The 22,294-nt window shown below is 44.6% G+C and overlaps 1 protein-coding gene across 1 annotated transcript in view; it reads right to left on the bottom strand.

Annotated features, from left to right (window-relative positions):
* LOC126203601 (cellular tumor antigen p53-like) overlaps positions 1-22,294 on the bottom strand; it is a 95,531-nt gene that overhangs the window by 37,204 nt on the left and 36,033 nt on the right. Inside the window, exon 5 of the mRNA XM_049937967.1 lies at positions 412-634. Coding sequence (XP_049793924.1) covers positions 412-634 — 223 coding nt within the window. The remainder of the gene's footprint in view (positions 1-411; positions 635-22,294) is intronic.

Genomic DNA, 22,294 nt, shown 5'->3' with positions numbered 1-22,294 from the left:
TCAGTAAAAAGGTTGTATACCGGACATACTATGTCCCAATCCTGACATGATGACAGCAACCTTCATGCTTACAGTCTGTGTGCTCCTTCCCCTACTGTCTCTCTGGCTTCCTGTTCTTGAATTAACTTAATTTCTGTTTTTTTTTCCCACAGCACTCTTATTTGGAAAATGCACGCATGTGTACTAACTCTCTCTCTGTCTCTCTCTTTCTCTTTCTCTTTCTCTCTCTCTCTCTCTCTCTCTCTCTCTCACACACACACACACACACACACACACACACAGAATGAACTTCTGTTCTGAAGATATAGTTCATTAAATTATAATTTACAGAAAGGAAACAAGAAAAAATATATGTAACACAGGTAAAAAAACATTCACCAATTACATCTCTAATAATAAACAGCTACTCACATGTCATTCTCCAGGGTAAAGATTATTCCCATTGGTCGCCTGCCAATGCCATTCTGACAACTGTTTAGACAAGTAAATTGATAGGAAACAGTGAAATAATCCATTCCAGATTGAAGACTTTCTACTGGAACAACAACACTTAACCGGCCACTGTTCACATCTGAGCAGTATAGAGCAGAATTTGTTGAAGTACAGCGTAGGACATGTTGTACCAATTCCACATCTGCAAAACACAAATGAATATTATCAACAAAGATTGAACTAAACTCAAAATAGCTCACTGGGCTAGACGTGCTGCTTCCCAAGAGGGAAGGCGTGCCGGTCCCCAGCACGAATCTGCCCAGCGGATTAGTGTCGAGGTCCAGTGTGCCGGCCAGCCTGTGGATGGTTTTTAAGGCAGTTTTCCATCTGTTTCGGCGAATGCAGGCTGGTTCCCCTTATTCCGCCTCAGTTACACTATGTCGGCGATTGCTGCGCAAACACTGTCTCCACGTACACGTACACCATAATTACTCCAACACGCAAACATTTGGAGTTACACTCGTCTGGTATTAGACGTTCCCGGTGGAGGGGGGCGGCGGCAAGGAGAGGGAGATGGGAGTCCACTGGGTGCAAACTGCACAATAGCCCTTCAGTGTGGGGCAGTGGTGGGGTGGATGGACTGCTGTGTCCTGTTGTGGGGTTGTGAAGCACTGAGGGCTACAGCAGGATGATGCCTCTCTGTCATTTCTAGGTTCCCGGTTCAATACACAGTGCACACAGAAACTAAAAATAACATTCTTTGCAAATAACAGCTACAAAAGTGATGAATAAGAAAAAAATTACCTGTCAACTTCAAGTAATAAATATGACCAATAAAGGGCCACAACAATGCATTTAGTCAATTGTGAATAATATACAACAGAAATAAAAATACAGCGTCAAGTTTGCTGAACAACAAAATTACTTGATTCTCTGACTGGAATTACAGATGTGAAAGAATGTGGAAACAGTTACGTCTTACAAGTGACAGACGGAAGGTGAAAATTTTTAGAACTTAACTAAGGAAGACACACAAAGTGCAATGATCAAAAATTGAAGTTGGATTGTAGTGCAGTTACCAGTAATTCCACAAAGCTAATAAAGATCTCCATGTAACTGCCTGCTTAAACACTGTGATAAAAGTTGAAAAAATGAAACTAAAATATAAATGAAAGTGACTCCCTACCATCCTCAGTACCTTAAGCCAGGCAGCTTCCTCTATATTATTTGTGTCCAATTCTAGTAAACCACCTCTTAATTTTGTCACTTCCACTCTATGTGGTAGCCCATTTATTTGTATTGTTTTTAATTCTCTTTTATTTTTCATCTGCCTCATGTGGTGTCTGCTAACTGTACACAAAGCAAATGAGATTGGCCATATTACTATGGAACTATTCTTCACAGTATATTGGCAGACAGCTGTTTTTGGCATTTAATTGTGTACACTATAACATGTTTAGTAAAAACCATGAAACTTGGTGGAAATGGGTGAGCAACTACTTAAAGACAGTTTCTTAAATTGTCAAAAAATGTTGGGTGCAAGGTCTGCCACAAACAAAATGAGACTGACGCTACAAAAATTTGTGTACTTAGTACAAACGTTCACTTAGTTTAATCCCTTTCAAAATAGGGTCCATTTGAGTCTGTAAACATTTTTTGCTGAGGATCTCTACACAAAAATACTGTATATTTAAAGTCACATGATCTAGTAATGTTATTTAATATCAAATCTACCAAACTGAGCATTTTAGTTGCTGCCTAGAGATTCTTCATACACCAAAAATTACACAAGTTATAACAGTGTTAATAACCATCATCCATGACAATTTCCTTAACAAATTAATTGTGTGACAATCTGATTTGCTACAAACTGTAGCAAATGAAACATACATGTTTACAATAAAACCCCTCAGTGCCATGCTTCAGTACCGTATTTACTCGAATCTAAGCCGCACTTGAAAAATGAGATTTGAAATCAAGGAAAAACATTTTTCCCGAATCTAAGCCGCACCTGAAATTTGAGACTCGAAATTCAAGGGGAGAGAAAAGTTTTAGGCCGCACCTCCAAATCGATACAAAATTGGTCCATTGTAACAGGAGACACAATTCAGGTCGAATGAATGACGATACAGCTACAGTAGTTTGGTTAGAGCCGTAAGCTTAGCAGTTAAGCTTTACCAGGTAGCCATTACTATGCGTCAGGCGCTCCGTCCATATTTATACGGGTACCCTTCCTTTTTCTCGTGCTTCGTCTGGTTTGAATTGATTGCTTATTTTTCTTTGATCTGATAAGTGCCGTTCTTTTTGTTATAGGTGTTAACGTCACTCTAAGCTGAAAATGCATTATTGTACTGTGTCATGCATTATTTGTCTCCATTATGTAATGAGTGTTTATTTCCTGTCACCGCTCGCGGCATGGCTTGCTTTTGTGCGCGCTACCGCCACTTGAGAGAGAGAGAGAGAGAGAGAGAGAGAGAGAGAGAGAGAGAGACAGAGAGAAATCGTATAATTAGCGAAACAATGGCAAGAGACTGCTATTTGTTGTTACTTACACTGCTGCTTTCTTTGATAATGATCAACAAGAGCTAAATAATAGACTGCGTATGATAGAAGATGTTCTGAACAAGAGTTTAGCGAAAATTTTTCTCCGTTTGAAAATCATTGCAGACGTCTCTTTAGTACATTACATTCTGCACAGAAATTAGAGTCATCTTAGCTTTAAAAATCTAGTCAATTGCCGTGCTTCATTTCTGACTGTATCACTATTGGGCATAAGAATAATACGGATATAAACATGACATGATATGTATATTCTTCCGCGTTTGTTGTTGTCTCACTCTAGTTTCGTAGTTTATTAGGCAAACAGGATTTAAATGAGATAGCAGCAAACACGAAATAATACATGGCAAAATGTTTATATTCGTATTATTCTCACCGGTAGGAAAAAATTCAGAACGTAGTGTTGTCCATTTTGACAAACATCCCGAACAGTCTTGCCCAGTGATGTCCATACCAGTAAGTAGTATAGAGATCACTGGTCTTGCCAGTCGGATTTTCGTAACACATTGAAATGCTGGTACATTTGAAGATAAACAATACGGAATTTGTATTTACTTCGTTGTATAATGTATGAAAATGCAGTGGCCGAGACTCGGGGCGGAGAAAAAAGCTTGTCTTCCACCTTTTTCTTTTCTTTTTTTTTTAATTCGTTTACCGACGCAGAGGTTTAGTCGCCAGTATTTATCATTGTGCCTGCAAAACATGCCTGTGTAGCATTACATATATTCGACGGCAGAAGTTAGTTGTGGCGGCACCTACCAACATTTTTCAGAACTTCCGCTTACTTTGCATTCGATTCTAAGCCGCAGGCAGCTTTTTGGATTACAAAAACCGGAAAAAAAGTGCGGCTTAGATTCGAGTAAATACGGTATACTAAATAGTTTTAATGCTAAATGCGATAAACAATTTTGCACTTAAACGAATTAAACTAGAATAAGTAAACCTCCAGAATAACACATATTATGAAGTCAGTACTGTAGGGGCACTGAGTGGAGACATCTTTATGTTGTCAGGATGGTGTTGTGGACCTATTGAGCATCTTTTGGTGCTAATAAAACATGTTTAGCAAATTAACATTTATTCATTCAGAGTTACAGTTCTGTGCCTTCTTGTCAGCCTCAGCTGATGCCTTGTGCCAGTGTCACAGTCGAATTCCACTGACTCCTGTTGCTGGCTCGGCTGGCTGGCCACCAAGGCTACTACACCAGCAATTCGCCCAAATTACTGTGGACTGCTATCTGGGAGTTTAAAGGCAAATGCATAATATATTAAAAAACTAGAAACCCGCCTCGACTGCAAAAAAAAGCACCTAGTGTTTACTTAGGTTTTGGTGTAGATAACTACACCTTCTTCAGAACAATAAAACCCACAAGTGCCTAAGAAGACCTTTGTCAATGATTAAAAGAACACCATGGCTTTTCATTTATAAATGTATAGCCATGGTGTTCTTTTAATCATTGACAAAGGTCTTCTTAGGCACTTGTGGGTTTCATTGTTCTGAAGAAGGTGTAGTTATCTACGCCGAAACCTAGGTAAACACTAGGTGCTTTTTTCGCAGTCGAGGCGGGTTTCTAGTTTGTTAATATATTAACCAATGACTGCTGACGCGCTGCAATGTTGAAGGTTCGCAAATGCATAACACGAGTAAGTGCTCCATGACTATGACCTTGACAACCCATCGGGATACACCGCACTGTCGGAAGTTGGTAGTCCACTGATCCTGACCCCACTGTAAAGGTAAGTTCTTGCACTCTGAAATGCCTGCACCAACCATCAGAAACAGAGGCACCAGATGTCCCTCTCCCAGCAGTGATGTATATGAAGATGACAGTGTGACAAGCATGATGAGATGTACTGCTGTTGGAAGATCCTCAGTCTCCCCATTGTGATGTGGTAGGCGGTGGTGACCAGTGTGAAGTCCCATGAGAGGCAGGTCATGGTTACTTGGATGCTGGAGTAGCAAGCAGTATGTGCACTAGAAGTGTTGGAACATTTAATACATGGTTGTCACTATACCACAGTACTCACTGAATCGAGTGTTTCGGTATGAACATCATCGATCCTAATGACCATCTCAATTCAGAGCTGGAGAACTGTGGTATTTATGGAGACAGGTAAGATGTAATGGCAAGAGGCCCTGTTGGACCGAATGTGGCCCGCTTTCTTAGTAGTGGTCAATGATTCCAGTTCTGCTGTGTCTGCTTAACAATTTGTTAAGACTCTTAACTGCATTTTCAAGTCAACAAAAGCTGTCATTACGCCTGAAGTAGTGCTTGTTGCCCCTCTCTCTCTCTCTCTCTCTCTCTCTCTCTCTCTCTCTCTCTCTCTCTCTCTCTGACTGTGCAACTTGTGCCTGGCCGTTGGTGTCAATATATGTGTGCTCATGTATGTACACAATTAACTTACAGTGATGATTGTTTCTTGCTGCTGCATAGCCTGCCTGGTGTCGCCCGTGACTGTGCTAGTGTGAACTTAAGAAAAATTATAATTTCATGCCCTTTTTTACTCTGTGGTGTAACATAACAGTGTAGGCATATCCATTACCTGCTTTCTGTCTTAGTGATACTACAATTTTCAGTGTTTACGATGGTAATATTAAAATTGTTTAAACTGTCATTAAAAATACAATGAGTATACTGTAAATTCTGAAGGCAACATGTGAAAGTCCACCAGAAGAGATTCAGAATAAAAGGACTACATAATTTATAAGCACATTTTCTAAAGTTGTAAATAGTGAACAATATGTATTTCATTAATAACGAAAGAGCCAATAGACTTAGAATATTGTTTGAAGGCAGGGAATGGGAGCAAGAAAGAGGGTTGTGTTTTAAAGTTGTACAAAATTTGAAAGATGGTCATGAAAGTGATTTTAGTTGTAATGACCATGATGGTAATATCAGCGACACTATATGAGCAAGATGCACCAGTGCCACACGTACTCAGTTTCAGCTTGGTAGTCACAGGGCATTCTTAATAGCAGCTTAGCCTCAGCGCTGCAAAAGATAGATTCTGGCAATGTGTTCACTGTATCAAGCGCGAAAACCTTTGAACCGTGCTCAATGCATTGAACTTGTTGTATTTCATCATTTGCGAGTGATGGCTGTTTGTGGCTGTGAGAACTTTTAACTTTCGATGGACATTAAGACTCTGAACTGAGCTGAAATACGAATTTTTGCAGCGTGTTACAATGTGCTGCAGTGAACTAAAGACCATCAAACTATTTTTTCACAAACTATTAGTGTTAATGAGAAACTAAGTAGATATCAGACAGTTTTATTGCTGCAATTCAATAATCATAATACCAGATACTGAATATTAGTTTCTCATTTTCTTAAAATTAAGGCTCTTGTGGACTTTGAGTTCAGCACCCCTGTATGATAACTACATATGGGAGTTTGCTGTGTCTAGATGGACATACTGCTAGCTTCAGTGCACACATTTATGAACTTTGCTGATGCACTGTTCACGTCAAAACCAGTGTTTTACCTCTTCTACTGTGTGGTCATCATTTGCATATGATTTCAATTCTACTTAATAAAATTAATTTTGTGCAATTTTCAATCATTAATGGTTGTCAGTTTCATTTATTTAAGTTAACTATTGAATCTAAAAAACAAAATCAGGAAAGACTCTCAAATTAAATTTAACAAAACTGTAGCAGCTCCCAAACTGCTCTATGGAAGTGAGACCTTGGTGATTACCAAGAAGCAAGAAAGCCGGAATAAGGCACAAGAAATGAAATTCCTTAGAGGTGTTAAAGATTACACAAGAGAAGACAGGCTAAGAAATCAAGATATTAGAGACGAACTGCAAATCTTTAGCCTCAATCATAAAATTCTAGATTACAGAAGAAAGTGCAACAAACACCTACAAAGAATGGAGAGTGAGAGACTTCCCTTAAAGGCAAGAAATTATAAGTGCTAAGGGAGAAGAGACAGAGGAAGACCCCGACAGAGATGGGTACTGTAACAGGCAATTCCTGCCTAATACCTGAAGAGAAGATGAACAACGTGATTTTATTAATTTTATTTGTAAATGCTGCAATGTTTCATAGTTTTCAACTATTGTGAAGATATTCAGTAAAAATTCAATGATTCTACATTCAAGTTGCCCAAAAGGATTGCAGCCACCTTTTAGCCATGTTCTGGAGTCAGATTTTTTACTAGATAACATATTTAGCCAACTCTCTTGATCACAACTTTGAAACTATTTTATTAGTTGAAAGAGCGAGGGGACCTTACATATGGGGCTTGTTATTGGTCTAATTATCCCAATGAGTAATCCAAAATCTAAAAACTGAAGTTAACCCATGAATGGACAGGCTGGGTCTCCCAGACCTAGGCAGATGTGAAACCATGTCCATATGTCATGGGATTGGATGGTCATCCCCCATTACAGATGTTAGACATCATAGGCTGGGAAGAATGTAAAACGGGACAGGCAGTGAACTGTGGTGGGACTAACAACAAACTTCAATGCTGGGCGGGAGTACAAGTGCGTTGAACAGAAACTGCACCAAACATCCCAAACAATGGGCCTCTGCAGCCAACAACCTATGCATGTGGCAACATTAACACCAATGATATTGACAATTACTACTGAAATTAGCACATGACCTTCAGCACTGAACATTGGCGCAGTGGCAGAGCATTGCATGATTTGATGAAGTCCAATACCTCCTTTATTATGCTGACAGGAGGGTGCAAATCTGTTGTCTTCCTGGGAACAGCTCATTGACACTTATATTGTGGGATGTAGACAAGCTGGTTCCATTATGCTCTGGGGAACAGTCATGGAGCAACCACAGGTCCAGTGGAGCTCATGCAAGGCACCATGATAGCAAGGTGTACTGTACACTGGTTGCAGACCACGTACACCCCTTCATGACTATCATGTTTACCGATAGCAGTGGCATTTTTCAACAAGATAATACACCATGTCACTAGGCCAGGAGTGTGATGGAGTAGTTTGAGGGACACACTGGCGAGTTCCAGTTGATGTACTGGCCCCCCAACTCACCAGGTCTGAACCCGATCGGACACATCTGGGATGTGACTGAATGTGGTGTCACAGCTTACTGCCCCCCTTTGCGAAATTTATGGGGATTAGGTACCTTGTGTGTACAGATGTAGTGCCAACTCCTTGCAGCAACCTACCAAGAGCTCACTACTTCCATGCCATGACATGTCACTGCTGTTATCTGTGCCAAAGACGGACATACCAGCTATTAAGGAGATGGTCATCATGTTCTGGTTGATCAGTGTACATTCCTTCGAAACCTGGAAAGTATGGATCAAAATATTTATCATGGATGATGCAAAAATATACTATGTACAAAATTTGGAAGTACACATGGGACTACAACCTGCAGGTATCTTCCAAGTGACTAACACAGCTGATGATAACGTGCTCAGACTCGAAGAGCCAGTGAAGGGTACAGGAAGGAATATTACCCTTTACAATTGGTTCACAAGCTGCACTCTTGCTAGAAAACTTTTCACAGATTGTAAGGTTACACTTGTTTGAACACTGTACAAAAATAAAAGAGAAATTCCTTTGGAATTCTTGCCTCACCAGAAAAGAGAAATACATCTATCCATATTTGGATTTAGCAACAATTTTGCATTGGTGTAATATGTGCTAAAGAAAAATAAATGTGTACTTTTGCTATCATCAATGTATACCAACAATAAAAATGATGAAGGAACAGATAATTTGAAGAAGCTACGGATTATTACACTCTATAAATCAACAACAAGTGGACTGGATGAAGTTGATGAGATGTATTCATAATATAATGTTGGAAGACAAACAAGACGGCAGCAATTGTGAATGTTTCATGTCATGAACATTGCTGATATAAAAGCACTTTTAGTATACAAAGCAAACACAGGATTGGATATTTCAAGAAGACTGCTTCTCAAGCAGTTAGGTTAGGAACTGATAAAACCACATGTGGCACAGGGCAGCATGGTTGTCTGGGATTACTACTGAGAAGTAAGCTTTTCCAGAAGGCAAATGAGTTGACTGTTATGAATATAAAGTCAATCAAACAAAATATTCTTGTAAAAGATGTGGAAGGTGGCTGTGACTGTCCCATTCAATCTATAATGTTATGTGAAGATTGTGAAGGACATACAAATCAAATCAGTAACATGTATATCGCAACGAATGAAAATCCTTTTTTATTAGATTGTATTATTTACTAGATGTGCAATATTGTGTGTGACAATCCTGAAGTCATAACATTAAGGATGTGAACTCTCAACAGTGAATTTTTTAAACATTCAAGAATGTTTTTAAATTACTGCTTATTTTGGTTTTCAGATTTTTGGAGGAATACAATTTTTTTTTTTTGTTAAGAACAGTATGGAAAATTTAAATACTAATAAGCATTAAAAGAAGTATTTTTGACACTGCTGCTGAAAATTTATATTTTACTTATTCTGGAACATAAATGAAACACACTGTCAGTCAGACCCGTCTCCACCCATCTGTTCTAGGGTTTAAAGTGGTAAGTTTGCATAAGGGCTCTGAGCTAATTAATGATGAAGTAGCAAAACTATTCCACAAGAAGATTGGAGATGAGCAAAGAGAGCAGTGAAGTATGGCATTTGCTAACAACATAATATTCAAACATGACTGTGGTTGTGGTATCTCTGAGGAGCTGATGGCAATTGTGTTTTGCTTTCAAAAAATTATCTTAAGGCAGGAAAGGTATTAGCACTCTCTGACTGAAAAGCTCTCAGCCACCTACAGTAATGTAAGGTGCTGAACAGGTGCCTAATGCTGTGTGTGGTATTTCTGCAACAATTTGACTACACAATCCAGTATAGGGGAGTAAGAATAGTGTCAAGGATGTTTTAACTAGACCACCGGTGGAGGAAGTAGACAAATATCAGAAGAAAGCTGCTGACAAGTTACATCTACTTTATATAAAGGGAGTAGATGAAGAAAAGGAAATACGTGTGATATGTACTGATTGCAGAATGGAGAGCCTATGCTGAAACTTGTAAAGATTAAATTCCTAAATTGTATAGCAAGAGGTATGAGAAGTTGCCTTTTTTACAAAATTCTTAATGGGATTATTATAGGAGGCAAATTAAGCAAACAGAGCACTGGAGTCTTTCGGGATGACCAGGTGGAAGTTCTAGGATTATATTCATCTGAGCAATGCTCACCAAGAAGTGCATACACATACTCAATGTGTTGTGACAGCGCCACGACATTTAACAGTGCCGCCACAACAGTACGCGCAAACGGCGATAGAGGCGCTCCGCAACTCGGCTGAGCGTGGGAGCGCCACCTAGCTACGAACGGCGCCGGCCGCATGTCACGGCATGGCAGTCGAACAAGAGATACTGAGTTGTTATCATGTAACGAGCTATTGTTTCTAAGTGAGTGTGTTTGAATATCCACGCAATTATTGGTGATTAAAGGTTATAACACTTTTTGGTGACAAGGTCAGATATTTTCACTGCGTTGTGGATTTGTGTGTTCGTGATGGGGCAGACATGGAACAGCTTATGCAAGTGCTCATTGAACAACAAACACAGCTGACGGCTGCTATTCAGGCGTTGTCGACGTTGCTTACTCATCGTCTGTCTTTCTCTTCTCCGCCTCCGTTCCCTCCTTACGACGAGGCCGCTGAAGATTGGGAGGATTATGAGTAGCGTTTGCGGCAACACTTCTTGGCTTTCGGCGTAGTCGACGCTCCTATGTGTAAGTCGTTATTTCTATCTTGGATTTCCCCACGGATCTATCAGCTGCTATCTCAGTTAGCCCCTCTGCGGGAACCTGTGTCTCTGTCCTTCCAAGAAATGTGTGACTTATTGTCTAACTATTACCGAAAAAACACCCACGTCATTGCCGCCCGCATGGCGTTCTACCGATGTCGTAAACAGCCCCATCAATCTTACCGGGCTTGGGTGGCGGAACTACACGGTCTGAGTAGGAAATGTCAGTTTGTCACAGACACTCATCATGAGTCTTATGCTGATTCAATGGTTAGCGATGCTATTCCACGGCTTTCTCCTGATAAAGAAGTTCGGCAACGTGCCCTACAACTGCCAAACCCGTCGTTGTCGGAAGTTCTAAGCATCGCTCAATCCTTTGGAGTGTCTCACGTTGCTGGCGCGCAAATAGACGCGTGGTGTGATGTAGGCGCTGTACAGTCAACTTTCGACACGGACAATTTGCCTGTTTCACAGGAGAACGAAGATGTGGCGGCGGTTCACTCGCGTAAACAACGTCGCGTTGGGCTGCAACGCTTGCAGCGAAAACAGCAACCACAGAAGCAGGTTCATTCCGCACTTCCTTCTTGTCCACGTTGTTTCGTACAGCATGACAGGGCCGCGTGTTCAAAACGTTGGGCCACGTGTAATTCATGTAGGAAAAAAGGCCACATTGCTTCTGTGTGTCAGTCCCCTAAAGTTCCTGTCGACGAGGACGAGGCTTCGGACATGGATGTTAACTGTGTGCTTTCTGAAACAAATAAGTTGTTTGTTACTGTTCGTGTTCTGGATAAAGACATTCGCATGCAAGTGGACACTGGCTCTGCAGTAACTCTCATTAATTCTCGCACGTATTTGGAGTTGGGCTCCCCTCCCTTGTCTCCAGTTACGCGAAATCTGAGAACTTATAATAAACAGAAAATTCCTATCATTGGCCAATTTGATGCTTCCACTGCCTACAAGTCTGTTGTTAGGCCCCTCACGTTTTATGTGGTGGATCATGCGGGCACTGAAAACCTGTTCAGTTATGATGCTTTCCAGTTGTTCGGGTTCTCCATTGATGATGATGTGCACCTCATATCTGAGGATATTCCGTATCAACAGCTGGAGGGATTGTGTTCTGAATTTTCGTCCGTGTTCTCTGCTGGTCTGGGTTGTGCCAAGGATTTTGAGGCCCTCATTACTCTTAAACCTACAGCTCGCCCTAAGTTTTTCCGGGCACGCCCTATTCCGGTGGCATTGCGTGCACCTGTCAAGGCTGAGATAGACAGGTTAACAGCTTCAGGGATTCTCCTTCCTGTTACCTCCAGCGAATGGGCATCGCCAATCGTGGTGGTTTCTAAACCAAACGGGAGTCTGCGATTGTGTGGTGATTTTAAAGCCACTGTCAACACTCAGAGCCTCATTGACACTTATCCTCTTCCCGGTCCTGAGGAGTTATTTACCAAGCTCGCTGGAGGCCAATGCTTTTCCGAACTTGACTTATCGGAGGCGTACCATCAGTTGCCATTGGATGCTTCTTCCAAGGAATTTCTCGTCATCAACACTCCTTGTGGGTTGTATCGGAACCAGCGGTTACCATTTGGCGTCGCTAGCGTGCCGGCCATTTTTCAGCGGTTTTTGGAACAGCTCACGGCTTCCGTTCCCGGCTGCATAAATCTGGATGACATTGTTGTCACGGGGGCCTCCACTGAGGAGCACCTTCGCAATTTGTGTTCACTGTTTCGGGTTTTGCATTCGGCTGGGTTGAGGTGCAATCTGGACAAGTCACCGTTCTTCCAACCCTCCACTGTGTATCTTGGTTTCCACTTGTCCCGTGAGGGTATATGTCCTCTACGTCAGCACGTTGCGGCCATTAACGCTCCACCCCGGCCGTCTACGGTCAAAGAACTTCAGGCGTTTCTAGGCAAGATTGCTTATTATCACAAATTCATTCCATCCGCGGTGGCGGTAGCTCATCCTCTGCATCAGCTGTTATGCAAAAACGTACCTTTCTGTTGGTCCGACGAGTGTGAGCAGGCTTTTGTCCACCTGAAGGCTCATTTGCAGTCGGCGCCTTGTCTTGCCACATTCCGTCCGGGTCGGGTCAGCACTTGGTTCTGGCGACTGACGCGTCACAGTATGGCCTAGGGGCTGTTCTCGCCCATCGGTATGAGGATGGGTCGGAACGACCCATCGCCTATGCTTCCAAGACCCTCAACGATGCGCAACGGCATTACTCTCAAATCGAAAAGGAGGCGCTCGCTATCATTTATGCTCTAAAAAAGTTCAGCATTTTTTTGTATGGTTCTAAGTTTCACCTCATCACCGACCACAAGCCGCTGGTCTCTCTGTTCAGCCCATCGGCGTCGCTTCCGGATAAGGCAGCTCACCGCCTGCAACGTTGGGCCTTATACTTGTCTCGTTTTCACTATGAGATTCACTATCGCCCCACGGCCCAGCACGCCAATACTGATGCATTGTCGCGATTGCCGATGGACCCCGACCCGGTTTTCGATCGTGATGAACTACTCTGTTTCCACATTGATGAGGAAGAACGTCGTGCGGTCGAGGGTTTTCCACTTACAGGTTCACAGGTCGCGTCGGCTACTGCGCGGGACCCGGTCCTGCGTCAGGTGATCAGTTTTGTTCAACGAGGTTGGCCAGACAGGACCAAGGGCTGGGCATCGGATCCCCTTCGCAACTACCATGCCTTGCGCCTTCATCTGTCTGTTTGTGATGGTGGTGTTGTTCTGGCCACGGATGGTGCATCTCCACGGGTCGTGGTGCCAGCCTCTCTTCGCAAAGATGTTCTCAAACTGTTGCATGAAGGCCATTGGGGTATTTCTCGGACTAAGTCCCTGGCCCGCAGGCACGTTTATTGGCCCGGTATTGATTCGGACATCGCCCACATGGTTGCTGCGTGTGGTCAGTGTGCTGAACAACTGGCTGCACCTCGTACGATGCCCTCTCCGTGGCCTGATCCGGCGCAGCCATGGGAATGGGTGCACGCTGACTCTGCCGGCCCCTTCCTCGGTACTTATTGGCTACTGTTGATTGACGCCTTCTCGAAGTTTCGGTTGTTGTTCGATGTCTGTCGCCCACCACTGAGGCGATGACGCTGGCTTTGTCCAAAATCTTTGCGCTAGGTCTTCCATCCACGATCGTCACGGACAATGACCCTCAGTTCTCTTCGCAGGCCTTCCGTGATTTTTGTACTGGACAAGGGATTCATCATGTTACAGCACCGCCCTTCCATCCGCAATCGAATGGGGAGGTCGAGCACCTTGTCCACGCTTTCAAAAGCCAGATGAAAAAATTCCTTAGTGATTTTTCCACAGATGATGCTCTGCTGCAATTTCTGAGTTCTTATCGCTTCAAGCCTCTGGGTGATCGCAGCCCCGCTGAACTCTTGCATGGCCGCCAACCGTGCACTCTACTGCACCTGCTTCACCCTGTCAGGCCCTGTGCTGTGTCCCCTAGTGTGGGAAAATACTTGGTGGGCGCCGACGTGTGGGCATAAGGGTATGGACCTCCCCCTACATGGATTCCATGGGTGGTCAAGGCTCTCCGGGGCCGCCGGCTTTGTGAAATACGTACGGACGATGGCATGGTTGTTCGCCATTACGACCAGATGCGCCGACGAGTGGTGGCCACACCGGTGCCACCGCCCCTTCCTTCGCCTCCACCAGCCCGAGAAGCCAGTCCTGTCGCTGCTGCCCCTCTACCGTATGTGTTGATGCAGCCGACGTCGCTACCGCTTCCGAGTACGCCGGAACCGGCCCCAGTCGCGATGCCGCCTTCTCTGGGACCCATCTCGCTGGAGCACACCCCCAGGTCCATGACACCCATGGATGCTGCTCCGGGGTTTTCACCCATCATCTCGTCCAGAGGCACGTTCCACACACGAGTTTCTGTCCTGGACATTTTCGACCATACTCTCGTGTCTCTCCGCGGGATCTTCTCGGGGCCTCACAAGAGGCCATGGATGTCTCCGCACTGTACATGTCTCCAAGGAAGTGAGTGTTTTTTGTTTTTTTTTTTTTTTTTTTTCAAAGGGGGAAAAGTGTTGTGACAGTGCCACGACATTTAACAGTGCCGCCACAACAGTATGCGCAAACGGCGATAGAGGCGCTCCGCAACTCGGCTGAGCACTGGAGCGCCACCTAGCTACGAACGGCGCCGGCCGCATGTCACGGCACGGCAGTCAAACAAGAGATACTGAGTTGTTATCATGTAACGAGCTATTGTTTCTAAGTGAGTGTGTTTGAATATCCACGCAATTATTGGTGATTAAAGGTTATAACACAATGAGTATGTACATATTTGTTAAGAAGAGTGCACAGACAGCTGGCTGCATATGAGAAATATGACAGGGTGGAATGTGGTATCCCGCCAATGAGAGATGCACAGTATTATTTCTTGTAAAGCAGTGTTACTGGCTGTGGATATTTTCAGGGTCCTTCAAGCCTCTAGACGTGGAATGAAATATATATTTGGTATTGTGGCTGTGTGTTTGAAATTTATACAGCTATAACTGATACAGAGGGCAACAAGTGAAACTGTACTTTCCAAACTGGACAAATATTTTACAGAGGTGATAAACTAGATAGATGGTATTGTCAGATAACAGGTCAAAATCCTAGTGTACCAGACCAAGACACCTTTATTTTACAACTCAATACACTCCCATATTTTGCACACTACAATTTCATGAACTTATGGCCATTACTTTATTAGTCAGTATCTAATATTTTAATGAAGTGTAAACCTGATTACATTTGAAAAAGTATATTTATTCTAAAATTGTCTCCCTGCTGAAAACCATCACAAACTTATTTTCAAAACCGTATTTGATTTTTTTATTTTGAAAGTAAATGGTGTAATACATTGGGTATTCATACTTGAGTTCAAAACTTGTTACTGACTTATCCTTATGCAATTAAAATTATATATGTTTTACGAAAGTTCTTGTAGAATATAAACACACTCGCTTATGTTGTTATATGGCACAGCTGCTTTACAGGTGGCCCCAGCCTCTGATGGGGTACAATAAGCTGGAATAGAAGGTTCTGAATGGGTGGACTGTACAGTCTTGCATCTTGGTCTGCCTCAGGGTTCAGAGTGGAAGTGGAATAGGGGTGGGAAGTATATTGGGTGGGATGTCCCTCATTTCAGGGTATGATGAGAGATAATCAAAGCCTCGGCAAAAGATATGCTTAAATTGTTCCTGTTTACGGTGACACTGGGTGACGAGGGGGTGCTCCTTGGGGGTTGTGGGAGGATTGAGGGTGTGTGAGGAATGGCACAGGAAATCTGTTTGTGGGATAGATTTGGGGGGTACTGCCTGTCATCACTGCAGATACATACTCTACAGGCAGGTGAGGGATTTTTTGGTGTGGAAGAGGTGGGAGCTATTTAAATGCAGTTACTGTTGGCGGTTAGTGGGCCTAATGTGGACAGAGGTATGGATGGAGCCATCAGCGAGGTGGAGGTCAACTTCCAGGAAAGTGACAGGTTGGATAGAGGAGGACCATGTGAAGCAAATGGGAGAAAAGGTGCTGCATTTATGAAGAAATGTCCACAGATTATTTTAGTTCTACATCCAGATCATGAAGATATCATCAAAGAGTGTCGAACATTCTAGAGGTTGGGCGTTTTGGGAGGCAAGCAAGGTTTCCTCTAAATGGCCCCTAAACATGTTGGCATAGGAGGGTACCACGTGGGTGCGCAGGGCTATTCTGCAGATTTGTTTGTAAGCTTTCCCTTCAAAGGAAAAGTAATTTTGGGTCAGGATATAGTTGGTAAGGTGTGTAACGAATAAGGTGGTGTGTTTGGATTCTGAAGGATGTTTGGAGAGGAAGTGTTCAATAGCAGCAAGGCCATGGGCATGAGGGATACGGGTGTACAGGGAGGTGCCATCAACAATAATGGGTAGGTACTCAGGAGATAAAGGGGAGTCAGTGAAGGAAATGGTTACTATCATCAAAGACCTAGCAAAGTTGTTCCAGTCCGGGGCGATACTGGATGACAAGGGGGAGTCGTCCTTTGTAGATGATTCTTGGAGTGGCACAACCGTGGGCACCCACAAGGCACCCTCCTATGCCAACCTGTTTATGGCCCATCTAAAGGAAACCTCCCTAGCCTCCCAACCACTAGTCTGGTTCAGGTTCATTGAGAATATCTTTTTAGCTGCTGTGAAGAGATTGTTGATTTATTAATCGGAAGCCAAGTACTAGCCATATAACTTTTTGCTACACTGCCATTAAGATTTGTAACATGCTTCAAAAATTACCTGAAGCAAAGTACAAAATTATTGATTTTAACTGAATTCATAGTACTATTTGTTGCACATTCTTACACAGTTCATTTAAAAACATGTGGAAAGATTGTATGCCACATTACTGCAAAAACATGTTCAAGTACATGTTTGCCATCCAGCCAAGAGATACAAGCAGCTAGGCAGGAATGATGACAGTTCATTGCACATAAAGTGGGTTGACATTACAACAGCATTAGGAGTAAAGCCACTGGTTTCTCCCCTGGTGAGGTGATGATCTGAGATAAGCATGCATTTCTATTGACAGAAATTACTGAGTGTCTGCCCAATACTACTATGTCAACAGCCAAAAGAGAGGATGCTGTAAATAAAGCACCACATAGAGAAGGAGGCAGCTGAGTGAAAAAACCAGGGATGATATCCAACTGTTAACATGAAGTCAGAGATGTGCTGTTCACCTGGGTGAAAGAAAAATCGTGTGATGTGAATTACAGTTATTTATGTAGAAGTAAGACATCCCATGTGCACATGTTTTGTTATGTTTGTAATTATGGTGTCTGAAAGATGTCCTAGGTTAGGTTAGTTTTAGCTGTAGTTGTAAGATTAATTGCTTGCTCATGCATTTCAGAAGAAACTTACTTTATATATAATTTTTTGGTATGTAGCCTTTTTTCTACTGTGTGCGCTCGTGTGTGTGTAGCTTGTAGTTTAAGTTTGTTTTGTTTTCTTTTCATTTATTGTGACATGCACAGGTGCACAGTCATATTTATTTAAGGTGTAGGCATGCACACTGTGTGTGGAGGTTGTAGTTGACATGAGTATTTTCTATTGGAAGGTGTGGAATTATTTTGTTAGTTGGATTTGGGATAGTTCCTTTTGTCTATTTGTAATGTATTCAGTTTCCGGATAATTTTTTTTTTTGCATAGCATGCAGACGCAACTGGAAAGCCGACTTCAAGTACGATTATGCAGTAGTTGTTAGTAAGTTTTGTTGTGTTTTTGAACACTGGAAAACCCACAATGGAAAAACTACAATATGAATTAGAGAGGCAGACACACACACACACACACACACACACACACACACACACACACACAGAGAGAGAGAGAGAGAGAGAGAGAGAGAGAGGGAGAGAGAGAGAGAGAGAGAGAGGTAGGTCTGGTGAGTAGCAAAGTATCCTAAATCATATTTCTGTTGTGTTAATTTATTGTGATAGATGAATGGGGAAAAATTTTCTTAGGTTGTGTATTTTTGGAGTCATATGGCATTTAGGCAACAGCACAATTTCTCATATGCAGTAAGCATGGAGAAAATATTGCCCTACGGTTTTTTGTCAACAAGGTGAGTGTTTCAGCATGAGTGTTTGTCATGTCTTATGCCATATTACGCATTTTGAGTATGCTATGTAAATAAAATTAGAAATTTTGATGGCAATATTCTGAAGTTACAGTAACAGTTATAGATCTTTTTTGTTCTAACTATAACTGTTGTTGTTCTTGTTGTTACGCCGGCAGAGGTCGCGTCCGAATTCTCGCGTGCCCTCTGGTGGACGGGACTCTACTTGCGGCAACTACCGCCCGTGACGCGCCGTGCCAATGTGCGCCTCCCGCGATCTTCCTGGTGGCTACTACAGTCCTCCTCCTTCGGGGGGTGAAGCTACTGTGATCCACTGCGTCGGAAGGTGGAGCGTCGGGCAGGAGCGATGACCTCCACATCCATTGGATGGCCGGAGTCGAGGGGATCCGCCAACCCTCGAGCCGGAACCTTCGAATACGGCTGGAAGTGACCCACACGAAGAGGCCCCCGTCGTCCCACAACCGGAGCTCGGGACAGAACGGGTGACAAGCTGTTGAACTCCGGATCCTGTTCCACCTCGGGAGGGGCAAGAGTGGCGGGGACGAAGGGGAAGGGATGACCACAGGTGAACTAGCCCCTTGAGAAACCGGGCCTGCTAGGGGGGCCGGCTCTCGCTGGGGCATCTCGAATGATGTCGATGCCGGTGCTGGAGCTACTGGAGGCTGCCAAGGCTGAGAACCATCGCAGGGTGGCAGAGTCACAGCGGGGAGAGGAGGTAACGTCCCCTGTGAAACCAATACAGGTGCCGGCAATGGGGAAGCCGGTGTCCGAGAGGTCGGAGGGTGGGTGCCCCAACGTGGATGTAGCTGATTTTGGTGACGACGTATCACCCGATCCCCCACCTGCAAGGTATAGAGCCGGCGGCAATTTCGGTGCAGGACCACCGCCGGTATCCAACGTGGATTGCGACCAAATCCACGGGCCCAGACCGACATACCCTGTGGAAAGCCAGGTACTCCGTTTTGTGAAGACTGGCGAGGACCAGGCCGGAGGAGGTGCAGCAGAGTCCTAGGTTGACGCCCATGGAGGAGCTCTGCGGGGCTGCGTTCGCCCATTGGTGTGGTCCGGTATGCCATCAAGAAAAATGTCAAGGCTTCCTCTGCAGGAAATTCGTGCACATACTTTTTCATCTGCGTCTTAAATGTGCGCACCATGCGCTCGGCTTCCCCATTCGATTGTGGATGGAAGGGGAGAGAGCAAACGTGCCAAATACCGAAGCGCCTACAAAAATCCTGGAAGGTCTGCGAAATAAAACTGCGGTCCATTGTCTGAGACCAGGGTGATTGACAGACCTTCCACAGAAAAGATTTTTGCTAGTGCCTGGATTGCAACTTCTGAAATGGTTGAGGAGCAGCAAACCACATATGGGAATCGGGAATAAGCATCAATGACAATGGCCAAAAGCCATTGAGAAACGGGCCCGCAAAATCGATGTGAACACGTTCCCATGCTTGGGTTGCCGGCGGCCATGAAGAGAACGCTGCCCTGGGAGATGCTTGTTGGCTCACACACTGGATACAGGCAGCCACTAAGTGCTCGATTTCTCTGTCAATACCGGGCCAGTACACATGTCTGCGAGCCAAGGTTTTAGTACGGGAAACACCCCAGTGCCCCGCATGTAATAACATGAGGACCTCCCTTCGTAAACCTGCAGGAACAACCACGCGAGGAGCTGTATCATCGGTATCCAGAAGGAGAACTCCTTCCAAGACCGAGAGGCGGTCTCGTAGAAGAAAATAATTACGAAGAGGGTCCGAGGTCCGGCTCGGAGGGCGGGAGGACCACCCCTGCTGAATGAGGCGAACTACTTGCCGGAGAACCGGGTCAGCCTCCGTTTCCCTGGTGACTCGAGAACTAGTGATCGGGAAGCCATGAACTGCTTGGCGGGACGCCACATCCAAATGAAAACACATAATCTCCTCTCGATTGAACGTAGGATCCGGGCCCACCGGAAGACGGGAAAGAGCGTCGGCGTTGGCATGCTGTCCTGTAGGGCGAAAATGAATGTCATAATGGTACTTAGAGAGGAACAAGGCCCAGCGCTGTAGTCTGTGGGCCGCCCTATCTGGAATCTGAGAGGCGGGGCCAAATAACGATATTAACGGCTTATGGTCAGTGATTAACTGAAACTTCGTGCCATACAAGAAAGGGTGAAACTTGGTAACAGCGTAGACAATGGCCAAAGCCTCTTTTTCCACCTGGGAGTAATGGGCCTGCGTGGGACTAAGCGTTTTAGACGCAAACGCCAGTGGTTGCTCGGAACCATCTGCGTTGCGATGGGCCAGGACCGCCCCCACCCCATACTGCGAAGCATCTGTAGACAGGACCAACGGCTTATGGGGATCAAAAGTAGCCAAACAAGGGGCTGAAGTGAGGAGGCCCTTCAACGAGGTGAACGCTCGCTCGCATGCAGGCGACCAATCAAAAGGAACACCCTTGTGCAGAAGGCAGTACAGGGGGTGGGCTATAGTGGAAGCCCTGGGAATGAACCGGTGGTAATAGGCTATCTTGCCTAAAAAAGCTTGTAACTCTTTCAGCGAAGTGGGCCGAGGAAGGTTGACGATACCTTGGACCAAACTTCCTAGTGGCTGGATGCCATGCCGAGATATGGTGTAGCCCACATACTCAATGGACGGTTGGAAGAAGGTTGACTTATGCTGGTTGCAACGCAAGCCCACAGACCTGAATTTGAGAAAGAGGGTGCGAAGGTTGTGCAAGTGTTCCTTCGTGCTGCGGCCTGTGACAATTATGTCATCCAGGTAATGAATACAATGAGGGATTGTCGACGTGACATGCTCAAGATAACGCTGGAATATCGCCGGGGCACTGGATATTCCAAAAGCCAACCGCTGGTATTGGTAAAGGCCAAACGGGGTGTTGACGACCGCCAGCCGTTTGGAGTCCTCATCAAGTGGTACCTGATGATAAGCCTCCGACGGATCGATTTTCGAAAAATATTGGCCTCCCGCTACGGCGGAGAACAATTCATCAGCACGAGGCAAAGAATAGGTGTCCACCACCAATTGGGAATTAATGGTGGCCTTGAAATCGCCACAAAAACGTAAGTTTCCCGAGGGCTTCTTGACAATAACGAGGGGCGAAGCCCACTAACTGGAAGAAATGGGAAGAACGACCCCTAGGGCTGTCAGCCGGTCTAGCTCTTCCTTTACCTGAGGGCGGAGAGCCAAGGGGATCTGTCTCACATGGAGAAAACGCGGGCGAGCCAATGCCTTCAAAGTTAAGTGAGCTTCAAAATCGGAAACACGCCCCAGGCCCTCCTCAAAAATATCTGGAAAGTCTGAGATCAAAGAGTCCAATGAGTGATAGGGAACGTCTTCAGAGACCAACTGTATGGTGTCAGCAATAGAAAAACCGAAAGCTTGAAAGGCATCCAGGCCAAAAAGGTTAGCGGAGCTCGCATCACTGACAACAATAAAAGTAATAGGCCGAGTGACTGATTTGTAAGTCACGTCGGTAGTGAATTGACCCAGTAGGGGAATGAACTGTTTACCATAACCGCATAGACGCCGGTAAACTGGCGCCAACGGGGGCGATCCAAGGTCGGAATAAGTTTGTGCATTCAACAACGAAACTGCCGCGCCCGTATCTACTTGCAGTTGTAACCGGCGCGACCGAACCGACACCTCGATAAAGAGTTTGCGTGCCGATGCGTCGGGAGCCTGGCCCGATGAAACTTCCTGAATGTCAACGTCCATGTCCTCTGTACTTGCTTCCTTCGATTCTTTCGAGGCTGAGCGGCAAAATTTAGCAATGTGACCTTTTTTATTACATTTGCGACAAACGGCCCAACGCCGGGGGCACTCTGACCGATCATGATGTATATAGCACGACGCAAAGGACGGCAACAGGGGCCGGCGGCCGGAATTCTGTTTACGCGCCGTGCGGGAGCGGCCGTAACGGCCGGATTGTACAGCCGCACGTCGTCCACCCCGG

Source organism: Schistocerca nitens, chromosome 9 (assembly GCF_023898315.1).
Source record: "Schistocerca nitens isolate TAMUIC-IGC-003100 chromosome 9, iqSchNite1.1, whole genome shotgun sequence".
Lineage (NCBI taxonomy): Eukaryota > Metazoa > Arthropoda > Insecta > Orthoptera > Acrididae > Schistocerca > Schistocerca nitens.
The sequence above is the reverse complement of the archived record's forward strand: the minus strand, read 5'-3'. Positions and strand labels throughout refer to the sequence as shown.